The sequence below is a fragment of the Chamaea fasciata genome, unplaced genomic scaffold (genome assembly GCF_029207755.1).
Source record: "Chamaea fasciata isolate MVZ Bird 193981 ecotype frontalis unplaced genomic scaffold, bChaFas1.0.hap1 SCAF_3, whole genome shotgun sequence".
In the NCBI taxonomy this organism is placed as follows: Eukaryota; Metazoa; Chordata; class Aves; order Passeriformes; family Sylviidae; genus Chamaea; species Chamaea fasciata.
Genome location: NW_027094088.1, coordinates 72,827,392 through 72,843,715, shown reverse-complemented (window position 1 = coordinate 72,843,715; position 16,324 = coordinate 72,827,392). Strand labels below are relative to the sequence as shown.

The following is a 16,324-nucleotide window of genomic DNA, read 5'->3' as shown; positions in this document are numbered from 1 at the left end:
ATGCACTGATAAGAAGGATGGTGTGACAACAGACTAAATAGGGTGGGTTTTTTTTAAACAGCCTCTTCACAAAACAATTAGTGTATATATACTAGATAACATGATTGTATTGAAAGGATAGTCACAATGCAATTTCCCTGAACTACTGAGAAAATCTATCCTACTCTATACAATCACAAGGGCTCCTTCATTTTACATTGATAAGCAGCAGGATTATCAAGAAGAATCAGAACCACAGAACAATTACAATACACAATAAATCTAGGGTAGCAGGGAATCCAAAAAAACTCAGTTACATTCACCTTTCTGAGATCAGTACTGGCCAACACTGAAGACATAACCAAGTCTTTTATATACAACAGAGAGACATTTATTTTGTTTTCATTTCAACAATATTGGTGGTTTAAAATGTCATTTTTCAAAATTCTGCAAACAGATTTGTTTATATAAGTTTGACTGAATATTAAATACATAACTCAGTTATGCTTCATATGTACTTCTGCAGCCAAACTCTGAAGTGAAAAACTTGAAAACCTTTTTTTCATCAAATAAACCCACTTGACTGAAATTTTGAATAATTTGTGCTGCTTAGTTTTCACCTACAGCAAGAGTGAAACTCCTACACCTCACAGCATGCATACTGGATAAGGCAATAATAACTTGTTAAAGAGCATTGAAAAAATTCTAATAAACTGTCAAAATGTCCACATTAATCCCATCACGTCTGCAGCTTTAACCCTTTCTCTCGTATTAAAAGGGGACAACAAAGGATGCAATTTCCTGACCAAATTTAATTCAGACTAAACACACCAGGGCAAAGAAATGTTACTTGATTTGTCTGATAAGCACATCACCTTTACTGTCATGGAAGTAAATTACATAAGAAATAGTCAAATACCACAGCATGGTACAAAAAAGCAGTAGATGTAGTTTCTTGACCTGTGCTGATTTTTTAAAACACAAATTACTCTAAGTTGACTAAATTTCTGCAGACAGAAATTAGTCCCTTCCACAAGTAAAATTTTGAAAAGATAAGACTTCCCAATTAGAAATACCATTTTGATCAACTTGAAAAATAAACCTTATTAAAATTAAAAGACTGAACTCAGGGCCAAGAGAATCTTCAGTCTCAGAGAAGATACTTTAAGTATCACTGACTTTTTTACCACAGTTAAAAAAGGATTCTCTCATAAGTGAAAAAAGGCATAAAATCAGTTATGCTTTTCTATTGGCTGAAAAACATAACATTGAAAATATTCTTCCTCCACATTTTAGAAGAAATTACTGTGATAGATTTCACTGATGGCATAATGAAGAATAATTTCATAAAAGCTTCCAAAGTACTAATTCTGCTAAGTGAGAAGAAAATACCCCTGTAACTAAACTCTGTACATAGGAGAAAAATACATTAATTCCATTTCTACTGAATGTATTTTAATTTTTTATTTGATTACCTAAGAAGGGAAAACTATCAGGACAGCAAGTCTTGTTATACAGCAAGATATTTGTCTTTGAAATCATGAACGGGTAAAACTAACAGTTGTTCTGATGAGTTTAGACTAACCATTAGCACAGCAAGAGATGAACTTCTGAACACTTGCTTATGTAACATTCCATTGAAGACAAACATTAAAAAGGGGTCATTTGCATTTTAGAATTATTGTGAAGATATAAGTCCACCACTACTGGCTCTATTGGCATTTTTCTACCTCCATGTGCTGTGAACATGCAATGGGTTGCATGGTGCTCTGTCCATGTAAGATTTATCCCAAGTCACAACCGATATCCTATCAGATTTACTTCTGCCAGAGAAGAAAGTAATGACTTGTTTTAAAACAACAATCTGTAAAACTTATTTTAAAATAATTACTCAGTGCAGACAAATTAACTTATAAAAGCAAAAATTACAGTACAAAACCTGAATCCCTTTTTCCCCCCTCTCACTTATTCATGCTTCAGCTTGACTTTATTATTTTCAGAAGTGGTTGTTACCATGCTTTTCTTCCCCCAAGGCCTACATTAGATGACAGTACAAAGTAGAGAGGAAGGAGAAATGCAACTGAGGAACAACAGAAGATCAGATTATTTCCAGAGTAATCCATTAAAACAGGAAAAGTGCAACTGTTAATACATTCAAAATTTGCACATGCCCATAGGCAGTTGAAAACAAAATAAACATAAGCTATCTGTATTTGTTTCTTCTGTATAATCAGACTTTCTTTGTTAAGGCCAGAAATAGATTCTCCCGTTGTCTCCTGGGAATTTTTTTGCTTGTTTTTTTAATTACACATGGAAATACTACTGTTGGAAATACAACAGAACAATTAGAAAACTACTTTTTATCTGATTTGGAACAAAAATTTTATAGACACTTACCTTGGAGAGCCTGGAACCTGTTATCATTTGCACAAGCCAAAGATCTTTCCAGAATCAGAGATCTGTTCTGTAGGAGTTTCTCTATGAGTTCAAAACCTTCAGGGCCTAGCAGTTCAAATAACTACAAAGAAAATAAAGTCATAAGTCATATCCAAATGTACATGAATTTATAAACAGGACTGCAATATTTCCATCCTTGGCAACACCATATCTGTTGACAATATCTAACAAATTAATGAATTTCAACTCCCAGTAATTCAACACAAAGGGTATAATTTTTAATACCAGGTTCTCTATTTCAAAAAAGAGAGAACTACAGAAAGTTTTCAGTTGGAAATATTTAAAAATCTATGAACTTTGTTTATTAAGTAAAACTCACTTTCTCTTGGGGATTCTTGTATAAAATTTAACTCAAGACTAAACTTTACATGTCTTTATAGTCATTTACATATGCCTTAAATTTACTTCTCCATAATCTCTGCAGATGAATCAAGAGAACCAATGCTTTCTCATGAAAGCCAGGTAGGTAGGAAGTTATTCCCTATACAGCCAACAGGATGTGTAGCCTACTGCATTTTCACAGGCTTAACCTACAAAAAAAAAAAAAAATCATAGATTGTGAGTACAGTAGGAATATGAAGAAACAGTTAAGATGACACTAGTACTGACTTCAGTCTTTAGTACTTGTACATTTAATCCTCTGTGTAATTCCAACACATACTGTAAGTGATGTACACCAGAAGAGAACTCTGTGCTAGTAAGTGGTATTTTGGCCCAATGATTTTCTTACTCAAATGATTCTCTTGTAGCAGGTTAGATAAACACAATTCCCTATTTAAAGTTCCATTTTCCACATAATACTGGGTTTTAATGGAAAAAAAAATCCACCCAAAACATTAAAAGCACTTTCATCTCTATCTTATCTACAGTTATTTTGCCAAAAATCAAAGCATCACAGTAAGCCGTAAGTTACTCAAAACCCATTCCTGATTTTTAACACTGCTCAAAAGAATTTTTTTCTCCATTATTTTCAATTTCTAAAAAGTAAAACAGGACAGTTTTTCCTTAGTGCTTTTTGAATTTGCTAGTAATTTTATCTATATAACTTCAGGAATCTGGTAAGAATACAATGTATAATGTACTTTGATGTGATGTTCTATGAAAGAGTAAGACTTTGGCACAGTAGGATTGAAGTATTTCTGTTCTAACTATAAAAGGAGAGAGAGGTCTCTTACTGTCCTGTATTTAATTTGCCAACTCCTTAAGAAAGAGTTTTTCTGTGGCTCTCTATGACTATTCCCCTTGGGGAACACCTTGAAACAACTTTATGTTGCCTCTTCATGTATTTGCAAAATTCTGAACAGTGCCAATGGCATGAAATCAATGATCCCTTTTTTTCAGGCCAATCTGTACATCGTAATACAAGCTGTTATTCAAAAATAAGGGAGGGGGAAAACGAGAAAAAAGTGTTACTCCAGGCCCTCAGGGGTTTCTAGAGAGACATAAGGTTTGTGCAAATTAGTACAGTGATGGTGCAATTTGCAGAGACCATGAACTAACAGCTGAAAGGTTTAAAGTCTTGTATTTCTTTCATTAGAGCAACCAGTGATGGCAAACTGGAGAAGCAGTCTCCAGAAAAACTAAAATAAGAGAATACAATAAAAGTGGACAAAGAGAAGATTTTCAAAATTAACAAACCATAAAAATATAGAACAATGAACCACTAGTTAAACATCAATTCTTCTGTCAGGGATCTCAAGATATGGTGGATTATCCTTTATCCAGCCTTCACCAGCACTGATCATTAATTCTTCGATTTTGCATAGCTATTTACTGTCACTTTACAGCCACATTTTAACTAATATGATCTAAAGCTATAAGATGACCTTGTTTTACATTTCAAAAGAAAGTGGCAATTTAAAACTGGCAAATTTGAGTAGGTATTTTCCAGGGGCAAATGTTTAAGACAGAGAGGGAAAAATAATCACCAAAGCAACAAGAAAAGAACTGCATTTGAAATAGCTTAATTGTATAAAGAGCTGAATGCAAACTTGTCTTGACTTAGCAATGATTTGTTGATTGTGGAATACCAGCAACACACGGAAATGAAATTCTTTCAATTCAACCAGATCTGGGCTCAATCAAGGCAGCAGACACAATCTATGCGCATTCAGACTTAGCATGATGCCCCAAAACCCCCAAACTCAATCACACACCACCACCACCATCAGAAGACAAATAACACACTAGCCCTAAAACATCCAGTGTAGATCTCTTTCTCTGCACACGACTCCAAAACATCCCTCTCACAGGAAGTTGTTAAAAACAATCCAGAAGTGTCAGAAACCATGGGATTTGCAGAGGAAATAGACGACACCCTGTTTTTTGAATAGGACAATGTTTTCCTGTCCTGTTTTCACAATATATTCTGAAACAAAAACCATCCGTATCATACCCTTCACCCAATTAGAACAGCAGAACCTCACATAGAAGCAGCAATGTTATACAATGCATTCTACTTCATGGTCAGAGATCATGAAGCAAAAACTTGAGCCTCAGTATGATGGGCTCAATGGAAGAGCACCAAGGTGAAATTGGATGTCCTGCTCTCCAGACATCCTACCAGTCAGAGAGAGCAAAACCCCTACAATACTACATGCCAGACCTGTGTGGTGAAAGTCACTCCATTTTGCCTTCTTGATGGGTGGACAGATACTCATTTGCTACCAGAAGTTTGAGAGGCGTCTTGGTCACCTAATTAATCAATCTTGCTGCTGCCTGAATATAAAGGAGGCTTTCAGGATATTTTCAACAGCTTAGACAGACTAAGCTCATTGCTCAAGAATGAGGGGAAAAAACAAAAGAATACAGAAGACCAGAAGCAATGACCTGTTCTTATTGACATGATATCTCCCATACTCACCAGAAGCCTGCCAGAGCTCCTGGGTGGAAAACAACCATTGAGAGCTAAACCAAGTAGAAGTACTGAGAGACAGAGAATAAGTTACAGAGCAGGATCTGTTACCACCTACCACTGATGGCACCAATAGTGACAATGCTAGAAAAAGTTTGCAAAGAAATAACTAAACTTGAGAACTTGCAAGACCAAAATACTATTAATATTCATCTTTGTTCATACTGTAGGAGTAATCCATTACTTTCTAGTTAGGGTACTAATAACTATCAGAGAATACTGATGTTTCAAAAGTACAATTCTTAACTTATCATTATTTGACACTTATGAAAACAAGTCCATCCAGGAGGCTTATTACTACCAAAATCAGAGCAGGATCATGACAAGTAAAATAAGCCCTTAAAAATGCCTTCCCCCCACCCCTCTCTCCTTCCCAGCTCGATCTCCTCCCCCAGTGGTGCAGGGAGACAGGGAATAGGGGTTATGGTCAGTTCATCACCGGCAGTTTCTCTCACTGCGCAGGGAAATCAATCCTTTTCCTGCTGCACCATGGGCTCCCTCCAAGGCGAGACAGTTCTCCAAGAACCTCTCCAGTGTGAGTCCACCCCATGGGCAACAAAAACTCAAACTGCTGCAGTGTGGGTCACTCTTCATGAAGCGCAGTCTTTGAAGGACAGGCTGCTCTGGTGTGGGTTCCCCCAGTCCTACCAAGAAACCTGCTCCAGCATGGGCTTCTCTCTCCACGGGTCTGCAGGTCCCTGCCAGGAGCCAACTGCTTGATAACTTTTCATCTTAGATACATTATCACAGAGTAATTACCATCATTTCTATCTGGCACACCCTTGATTCATAGCACATCCATCTTTGGCTCTCACAGAAGCCACCCTTGAAGCACCCCCTGCTACCAAGGCTTGACCATGTAAAGCCAGTCCACCAGGGTAGGTACTAGCATTTCAGATTTGATATGTTATCATATATTCTGGCCTGAAAAATCAATACCCAAGACCCTGAGAGCAGGCAATGGAATCTGGTGAATATTCATAGTTGACTTTCTATTAAGTTATAATGAGATAAACTAGACAGTGATCAACAGATGGAGAGGCTGTGTGTCAATCAGCAGGTTCTTGAATCCCAGCCAAATTATTACACTCCTCTAAGCCAGGTAAAGCCAAAACGCAGCCCTGACTGCCTTCAGTAACAAAGCTTTCACATGACTTCAGCTACTACTTCATAACCATAAAGGCATAGATGAGTGAGATATATGGTCACTGATACTTGTTTGAGTGATTTTTACATTTTATTTTATGTGCTTAATATCAGGAAGAATGCATATTGAGTAATTAATGTAGGAACAAAAGGACAAGATGTGTCATACTGCCTATTAAAAAGGTGAGGCAAGGTCCTCATGCAAATGATTTCTCCTGAATACATGCCAGCTCTATGGAAAAGGCAAGGAGGCAGACAAGAGTTCTACATATAGACAGCAGTCTATCTGCCAGAGTTACCAGAAAGGAGTTGAACCCCATTGAGACACATAACATAGCAAAGATTTTCAAGTAAGGCTAAGACATAAAAAAGTACATCTTTATGTTCAAGACTGGAACGAGATTTTACTCTGAATGTTAAATAGGTATTCTTCTCTTTTCAATTCTATAAAGTAAAATTTACAGGGAGCTTCGGAGGTCCTCCAATATGAGGCACAGAACTGTGAGTAATACTTTGACATCATAAACTATCTGCCATCAAAGGGCATGTTCTTGACTTCTACATCGTCCTTGAGGTAGGAAAAAGCCCTATAAATCTCAGAAAATATTTTGTTTTACAAGTGCACACAAAAATAGACTATGAACAGTCCTTGTACCTTGCTTGAGTCTTAGTACTGTTCTACAGCAATAAATGAAACAGAAACCCAAATTCAGCCAACCCATGGTTTTCCTCTGTACTTTTATATCCTAACAGCAGGTCTTGGTTACAGAGTCCCACCTACACAATTAATTGCTATCCCTGCATTTTGTGGTTTGTTTGCAGATGATACTGCTTTACAAGGCACAGTTTTCAAATAGCTGTGGAAGAATAATCACCATAGCAAGATCTCAGGTTTCTTCCGTCCTAGTAGCACTGAAGCAACTGAAATGACTGCTTCATTAAAAAAAAATTATAGGGTAAATAGGACATTTTTCTTGGGCTAAAGGCTTATTGCAAAAGCAGCCTGGATACAGTACCTAGTATACTGCTTAAAAAGATACAGTAACAAAAACAAGGACATTGAAGATAGAGGGTTTTTTTTAATGCGAAAAATTCAACACAAACTTCATGGATATAATATATACGCTGATTGCTAATTACTACTGTGCTGAAAAGTAAGAGACTATCATTCCCTCTAACAACTACAGACTATAGAAGAACACTTTGTTTAAAACCAAATCTCAGATGTTTCATCTTTTCATGCTTCTTGCTGGTTGATTAAAATGAGACAAGCCAGATAAAGCATGATTCCTTACCATTCTTATTAATAACAGGTATTAGGTGTGTTAGAAAGTAATTCAGCTCTCAGATCTGCCTCTCTTTTTTTTAAAGCCTGGCTTTTTTGAATAAAACACCCATTACCTTTAGTCCATCTATACAGAAATGATCTTCCAACCCTACAAACCACCTAGGAGACTCAGCAGAGTCAAAGTAAGTTCAGCTTAACTGCACCAGTCTCACAACAAACAGAACAGTAACCAGACACTTCAAGCCCTCTTAAAGACAAGTTGTTGATAACCTGTGTGTCTGCACAATGCCTTTCTGATGGCTATTCCTTGACACAGAGGCTGGAGGACTCTCATATTGCAATCTTACTGAGCACAGCAATCGGATAAGGCAGAAGAAGCAAATATTCTAATGAACAAGGAGTGGCTGGTTCTCAGACAGCCTCCAGTGGGATCAAACATCAGCTTCGAGAGGATGAATCAAGGTACTCCTTCTTATCAGAGAGGTCTTAAAGGCCTGTCTGTGAATTAAGTTAGCCTGAAATTTTTGGATTTTACTATCAGTTGGCAATTAGAAGGAAATAATTAACTAAAAATTTAGAAACAGGTATTCTTACTCAATCAAGTTTTGTTTACTTTTCCCATTACTGCATTTGCAGTCCAACAAAAACTCATGGAAATCTGGTCCTCATTATGTGACACGTTTTTAGTCCAGGAGTACAGGTACAACAAAGGCATGGCCAATTACTCTTTTTCATACCATCTCTCCTCAGCATATTGCTATTATACTCTATTTTTATATATTTTTGTATCCATAGATGACCATACAATTTTACTCCAACTAGTATTTACACTAGTAAAAATATATGAATCACAGCGAGGAAAACTCCAAAAATAGTATTAAAGATGAGAACAAATGTATTAGAAGACTCAGCCTACAGGTACAAGGCTTCTTTTAAATCAAATTGAAATCTATAGTTAAAACACTGAAATTGATCAGTTACAGGAAGGAAAAAGTGGTTTTCTTACAACAAGGCTTAAAAAGCCAGATTATCAGATTGAAAGTGTATGCAAATATTGCTTAATAGGCCTAAACCTATTTATTTGACTATCAGTTTTGATTACATATAATTCTTTAATATTTGTCTTATAATAAAAAAGCACAATCTGTCATAGCATAATTTGAATTTGATGAAAATCTTCCTCCAGCTCCTTGTGCAAATCCATACTAAAACTGCCTACCATATCTGAAAAAGAGGCAAGCACAAAATCACAAATCCTAGCAAATTTTCTCAATGTTTTTATGTGAAAATAAGTAGACAGGAGAGCTCATCACCACCATCATCCATGTTTTAAGAGTGATTAATTAGAAACTTAGACAGATGCACTTATTTTGAAAATTTCAAATACATAGCTACAAGGCAACTTCCCCCAGTTTATTTAGCCTGAAGACTTCAGCAATTAGAAATAATGTCAAACAGCAGCTACAAACAGCAGACTACTGACTTGCCTTATGAAAAGCAAAACCTGAAGACAAATTGAAATGTAGAAAACCTCACTGTTATATGATTCCTTAAACTAGTGTTTATCTTCAGAAGTATTCTGGGATAAGCTATTAATGATTTTTGACATTTAAAAATGTCCTAAAACCACATAACCACTGCACTTGCAACTTTTCTTACCTGTTCCTTAAAAGGGCAAGGAATTCTGACATTACCCAGAAGAAAACATGTATTTATGGAAGTGATTTCTGCATCAGGATCAGTTCGGGTTTTTTTGAGAGAAGAGGATTTAAGAAACTTCTAAAATGGCAATGGTTAGCACAGAATTCTATTCTGGAAAAGGCAAAAACCTGCAGGTTATCTCAAAGGGCAGCAAGTCCCAAACCCACCCATTTCAGGAGGAGGACTTGACTAAGTGTAGGTCCACTACCCCAATGTGTACTGACAGAGTAAAACAGAATACCAGCAAGCCAAGGAGCTAATTTATGTGGCTTAACAGAGGTGAATGATGGAGAGCAGCAAGGGATCCTACTACTGGAAGCCAGTTTTATCCTAATTAGGATAGTCAAGTCAGAATTTTAATATCCTCTGCTGGATGCAGCAGGGTTACCTAGGGAAATGGGCTATGACCACCAACCCCAGGCTGTGAACTCCAGCACCCTGGGCAGACATACACACAAAGTGGGTGAGAAGAAAACAAGGTAGGCTTTGGCCTGAATCAGCATTTTATACTGTTTTAGGAGTGGGCAGGAATAGGGGGAAAAAAAAAGGATTTCAGAAGATGGAAGATTATTTTAAAGGCTAGCATTCCAAGAGAGCCAGGGCTACCACATCACTGTGCATTCAGCAGTGTGTGAACTAACAAGTGTTAAGCCTCCTCAGTAACTTCCAGGTTTGACAGAGAGACAGAAGTGTTCAGGACCAGTAGTGGAGACAGATTTGAATGACTGCTCTTTGTGCCTCCTGCCCTTATTCCCTGGGAGGCTGCAGCAGGAGCACAGTGGCGCTGGCATGCACCAGTGAGCACCAGCACAGCCCCAGCACAGCACCAGCACAAACTCTCACTCAGCCAGCAAAGCTGCAGCACTCGCTGCAACAGAAACCAGCCCTGCAGGAAACCTGGTCCGGCCACTTCCACAGACCAAGCAGCTGTGGGCTAGGGATTTCTTTGCAGGTTTTCCCCCTCCCCACCTTCCATAAAATGATTTGGAGGAAAGTGATTTTGTGCCTGGTTAATAAGAGAGCCTTAATGTTTCATGTGCCATCTGACTGCATTTCTTGCAGAACTCATATTTCCTTATGTCTCTGTGTGGATGTGGGAAGAACTCAGCATCAAAGAAAATAAAAAGGGAAAAGTTCCATCAGCTACACACTGGCTTTCTCTAAAAAAAGATTGCATTAAGTTTAATAATATATTGAAACTGATTCAAAAGCTATCATTAATAGATCAAGCCTCATACTGGCTCAAAGATACAACATGCTTTCTCTCAGTACAAAACTGAAGTGAAGAGTTGACAGGAAAGAGGAAAAGTTAACTGACAGGAAGGACAGTGAACAGCTCTCAGCACCAGGATTAAGCCTACCATTTCTTGGCTCTCTCTGTGGTTCTTTCATCATTTCTTAAGTTCCATCCCTAAAAAACAGCACTCAAATGCCATTCAATTGGGTTTTTTATGAAGGGAGACAGCATGTTTCTGTTTTCATACAAAGAAAAAGTTTCGTATCGTCTGTGGGGTTTCAACAGTCCTTGGACAACAACAAAGCTGTATACTTCTGGATTTAAAAAAAGCAGTCCACAACTGAAAAAGGGGAAAAATATATCCAAAATAAGGATTATTTTCTCTACATGAAAGGGGAGCAGATAAGCTCTATGGTCAAGAATAATGAGACCCAAGCTTTCTATTGTCTGTATATAAAACTCTTGGTAATGTTAATAAAATTACAAAGAATATATGAGCTTGAAAAGCCAGTCCCATGCCAAGTTAGAAGCTTTGATGATAAGATAAAGATAAAGCACCACAGGGGTGATCCACATATGCTTGTACTTTCCCTAAATGGATACTGCGTTTATGAGCGAGGCAATGGGGAATAAGCTTTGTGATATGTTAATTTGTTAGGGCTAGAAAGTCATTATACTGAACAAAAGGAAATGCCACTTTGACACTTTAAACCAAACATGTTTTATGAGACAAGTTGCTTTGACATCAAAATATCATACGTCATGCGAGAGTACACACACACAAAACTAAAAGCTAATGTCATAATTTCATGGTACATTAAGAAAAATGAAGATTAAGGTACATCAATATATTATCATTTGCGAAGTTTTCATGTGGTGTTGTATATATATAGCAATGAACATTTAAATAAGCTGATTTTAAGTCAAAATGTATGTTAAACTGTAGCTTTTGGAAATGTTCTCTCAAAGGAGCCTCACACCAAGAGCTCTTACACTTCCTTATTGATTTTAACTATGAAATAATTGTAAGAACAGCTTGAATTTTCTACTGCGTATCAACTTCTATAGTAAACTAGTGTGTGAAGAGTTATTAAGCGACAAACCTAACAAATTAGTAAACAGTTACATGAAAGGAATACAGTTGCAACAGAAATTTATTCTGATCTCGGGGATGTTCCTTGGCAAAAATCTAAATTGCCCAAAGACAAAAGAGTAGCCACATTGCTTTCAGAGGGTTTGGAGATGAAATCCTGTATAAGTTCAGGAAGAACAAAGACAAATAATGACCGAATAGAAAGTATTAAAAATTACTATTAAAAAAATTGCCCTGGCTATGAGCACTTCCTTTTCTTCATTATGTTTTGGATGCTTAAAAAAACTACTGCATATTGCTCTTCCATGTTTTCTCATAAGCCTCTTATCTCTGATACCTAAGATAAAGATTCATAACCACTTGTAAACATTCAGACAAGGATCCTAGATAAGTTTCCTAAACTTATAGCTAACTTTACGATCATGGGTAGATTAGTAACAACCACAATAAGGGTTGGCTGAAGAGTTCTTCTCCAGGAGCAAATGATGAACATTTCTGTAAATCAGAAAAGTACTTCCATTTCTTTCCAAAACAAACTGTTTATAACTTTTGAAGTGCCTTATATGATTTTCAGATAACATTTTAACTATCACTTCAGACTTTGTTCAATACTGTAATAACAAGGTACCCAGTGAACAGTGTCCGAAAATAATGAAAAAAATAGCAGCAGCAGCAGAAAGCATGTAACAAATACAGGGACATGTCAATACAACTTGTGAAAATTTCCATTACTAAAGAGCACTAGTAGTCTATCCATGACCTACGTAAAACTGTCAATCAAATATTTATTGAAAAAATACTAATCAACTTGTGATTCTCAGTGGCTGCTTAAAGCCCTTACAGGCAACTGAACAGCCATGTCCAAATGGAGCAATTAGGTATCTTACAGCATCCTAAAGGACATCTCACAAGGAGTAGACAATTGTTTCTTGTTTAACAGTTCTGAGAATTGATTCTCATGCACATTTTTTTTGGTTACTGCAAGTTGTGCTGGAACTGGAAACCAACTTCCCTGGAATATGAAAGTTAACTGAAACCCTTGGTGAGATTGTTCTTGCTAAGATGAACAGACAATATTGATGAAATATTTGTTTTATGCTGCCAGTCTCTTGCTGCCTCCCTCCCTCCTTCTGAGTGCCTTTTCCTGCAAGCCACAGTCCACTGATGCACTCCTCCCACATGAAATACGTTTGTATTACTGCTATTTCTTCGCATCCAACCAGACTGGCAATTATTTTTTTCATATTTCATTGCCTCGGTTTTCCATGCTTTATTTCACATGCTACCTTCCACATGATGAACCTCCTTTTCCAATTATTTCAGCACCTTCTACATACAGTAATGATGAAGTCATCTCTTGAAACTGCATTCTCTACCAGTAAGCATTCTATATTAACACATTCTCCACTTAAGATCAACTAAAAAATGTAGTTGTAATACTGAAAGTATCTGGCAGTGCTCACGATGAAGACTTTTAACGTCTTTACAGTGGTATATAAACATACAAATGTTGATGTCTTTAAGATATGTTCAGTCAGAATAAAACTGTGATTCTGGTTTTGGGAGGCTTTTAGTATAAGTATCTACATAGCTGGATGAATATTTTAATGTTTTCAGCATCTGCATTCTTTTAAAGAATGACAATTTAAGTTGCATGTCAAGCTATTCAACATTTAATTTGATTACTTAGAGCAAGGAGAGTCAGTAGACTCCACATTCTAGAATTCTACTTGCAAATTCCACTCAGCTTGTTTGCACAGTTTTGTTTTGTCCTTTAATGAACTTAACATGAGTACAGAAAAGCTTAATCATGACTTCTACGTGACAAAATCAGGTACCACGATTTTTTGCCATTTCTACAGGTAGTGTCCACAAATTAATCTTGACAAACTGAGGTCTTCGATAAACACTGCTGAGTAATACAAGATAGTAATATACAACTATCTATACAATAGGAGGCATTCATACTATATTTAATAGAAGTGATAGTACAAGTAATCTAAGATGCTGAAGAGCAGAATGCTTTTGTTGCATTTCTGCAGAGTTCATGCCTAGCTCCAGCACAGCATTAACAGGCTAAGCTTAGAGGACTAGAGAACTTCTGCAACATGACAGAAATACACACGTGAGACACTCAGTTTTGACATCAAATATCCAAGATTTTTCCTGTATTAATGCATATTTGAAAGCTGTTTCACAACACCTTTTATATTCACATAATAAAGATAATAGCTCATTAAAAAAATTGTTAATGATCTCAACCAAAGGCAAAGTTTTTTTACAACCCCCCCAAATCTATTTTGCTTTTTGAACAAAAAACTTCTTGTAGGACTATTCTCTGTTCACACGGGTATTCAGTGTTTGTTACATGGTTTATGTAGTTATTACTACATCTGCTTATATCAGTTTTTCAAGACTATTTGATTAACAGTGTAAAATTCAGCAGATTAACTACTCTTTACCATTTTATCTAGTTTAACCAGACAGTGTGTAACCAGATACTCAGTTCCTCTGTGGGAAAGTCTCATAAAAATTTCACAGCACCGTAACATCTTCTAAGTGTCAAAATTTTCCCAAGCAACATAGAAATACATGTTAGTGCAATCCTATTTTGTAACAGTGCTATTTTGTTGGTTGTGGGTGTATAATATCAGCTAGATATGGTTCAGAAATTGCCTCTGTAAGATAACTTAAAACATAAGCACAGACTAGGACAAGCAGTAAAAAACCCACCTTCTGAAACCAAGGAAAAAAATCACCAACTGATTTTAATGATGCTTGTATTTTATCCCAGAGGTCTTGCCTTTGTGCTTACACACGAATAATTATTCTTTTAAAATATATTTAAATTTCCTATTTCTTACACTTTGGACAATCACATCAGGCACTTCACCACTGACTTCAGTTTCTGGCTAATTTAGTTTTTTCATTCCCTAACTGTACTGTTTACTTATGCTTCAGTATATAACACTATTTATTATATTTCAGAAGGCGCTTCCCACTAAATTTTCTAAAAATTATGTATTAACTCTACTTATATTGTACTCAAGTTCTGCCAAATTGCATTTTGACATCAAAGTTGACTTTCTTCCCCTAATAGTGGCTTAATGAAAACTGAGTGCAGGGAAAATAGCAGCCTTGTGCTGGGATCTCAGAGCACTGTTGGTTCTGCTTCAGATGAGTTAGAGAAGCTGTGGCTGGGAATCCTATGCCCGAAAAGAAGAGCAGCAGAAAAGTCAAGCTTTGGCTTTGACAGGGAACAGATAACCCTCTGGGAGCAGTGAAGCATACACAATTTCACTGATGTGCCAAGCTAGTGACAGGTAGAACTGAGTTTCCGATATCACAGCATTTAGAGGAGCCAAGCCTTTGCAAAGTCCAAAACTTGGCATTCTACAAAGCAGCAAGAAGCTGACACTTCAGGTCCTATTTTGCTTAAGAAAAGTAAACATCTACTTTCACACCTGCACACTGTACTTTTCTGATGGTGAAGGTCAGCTTGTAACTAGGGAAATGGCTACATAGAACATGCAAACAAGCTCCACTTGCCCTCTGAGCCAAGCAATAGTATTAGGCAAATATTGAGTCAGAGCCAATTGCGTTGTGCACAGACAGTGAAGCCCGTTTCTTGAAAGCACTTCTGTCAGAGTATACACAGAATGTCAGATGAATGATCTCAAAACTAGCACCTGAAAAAAAATTTGTCTGCAAAAACATGAAATGCTAAAGTACTTTTCACAGTCCACACTGTAACATGAACCGTGAAGAGTTCAGAGCTCTTAATATAAATTACATATTCAGACTGCTCAGGGAATCACTCTCAATACAGACCTGAGAATTATGAAACTGAATTCAGGTTTAGAAATGTAAGCTAAGTATTTCTCAGGTCATCAGATTTTTGGATATGAATAGTTAGAACACAGTTTTTATCTGCAAATGTTACACTGGAAAGCAATGAGCAAGATGTAAAGAGAGAACAGTGTCTGCAGTGTTTGCTACTGACAAGCCCCCTAAGCCACTAGCAGGAAACAAAATCTACACACACTTACCTGGTTTTATTCTAAAACAAAATGCTTGTGGATGCTTGTGGTGTTGTGCAATGTTGTATAAGCTCTTCTATTCATTTACCTGAAGGAGTGAATAAGTGTGTGTAGTCTGTAGGAATTAAAAATATATTTTGTAGCTGGTTTGTATTACGAGCTCTAAAATACACTTTCTTATTGAACTGCATTTCAATGTCATCTCAGAGTCTTATGTTTGTCTTAGCTTACACATGGAAAAAAATTTTAAATGTTCACATAAATAATGTCAGGCTTTTAAAGGGTATTAGAAATTTAGTCACATGAATTAAGACTTTATGTAATTTTCTCTTATAAGAATAATGACCATTACAGATTCCTGTTTAATACAAGAAACTAAATGAATTATATTCTGGACAACAAATGTCTGTAATTTAGGTAGATACCTAATTTAGGAGACCAATTTAACACATCTGAAATTGAGGTCACT

General features: G+C 36.6%; 1 protein-coding gene across 1 annotated transcript in view; it reads right to left on the bottom strand.

Annotated features, from left to right (window-relative positions):
- The window catches only part of ASCC3 (activating signal cointegrator 1 complex subunit 3), a 254,485-nt gene that overhangs the window by 210,511 nt on the left and 27,650 nt on the right, over window positions 1-16,324 (bottom strand). The window contains exon 5 of the mRNA XM_066179496.1: window positions 2,377-2,497. Coding sequence (XP_066035593.1) covers window positions 2,377-2,497 — 121 coding nt within the window. The remainder of the gene's footprint in view (window positions 1-2,376; window positions 2,498-16,324) is intronic.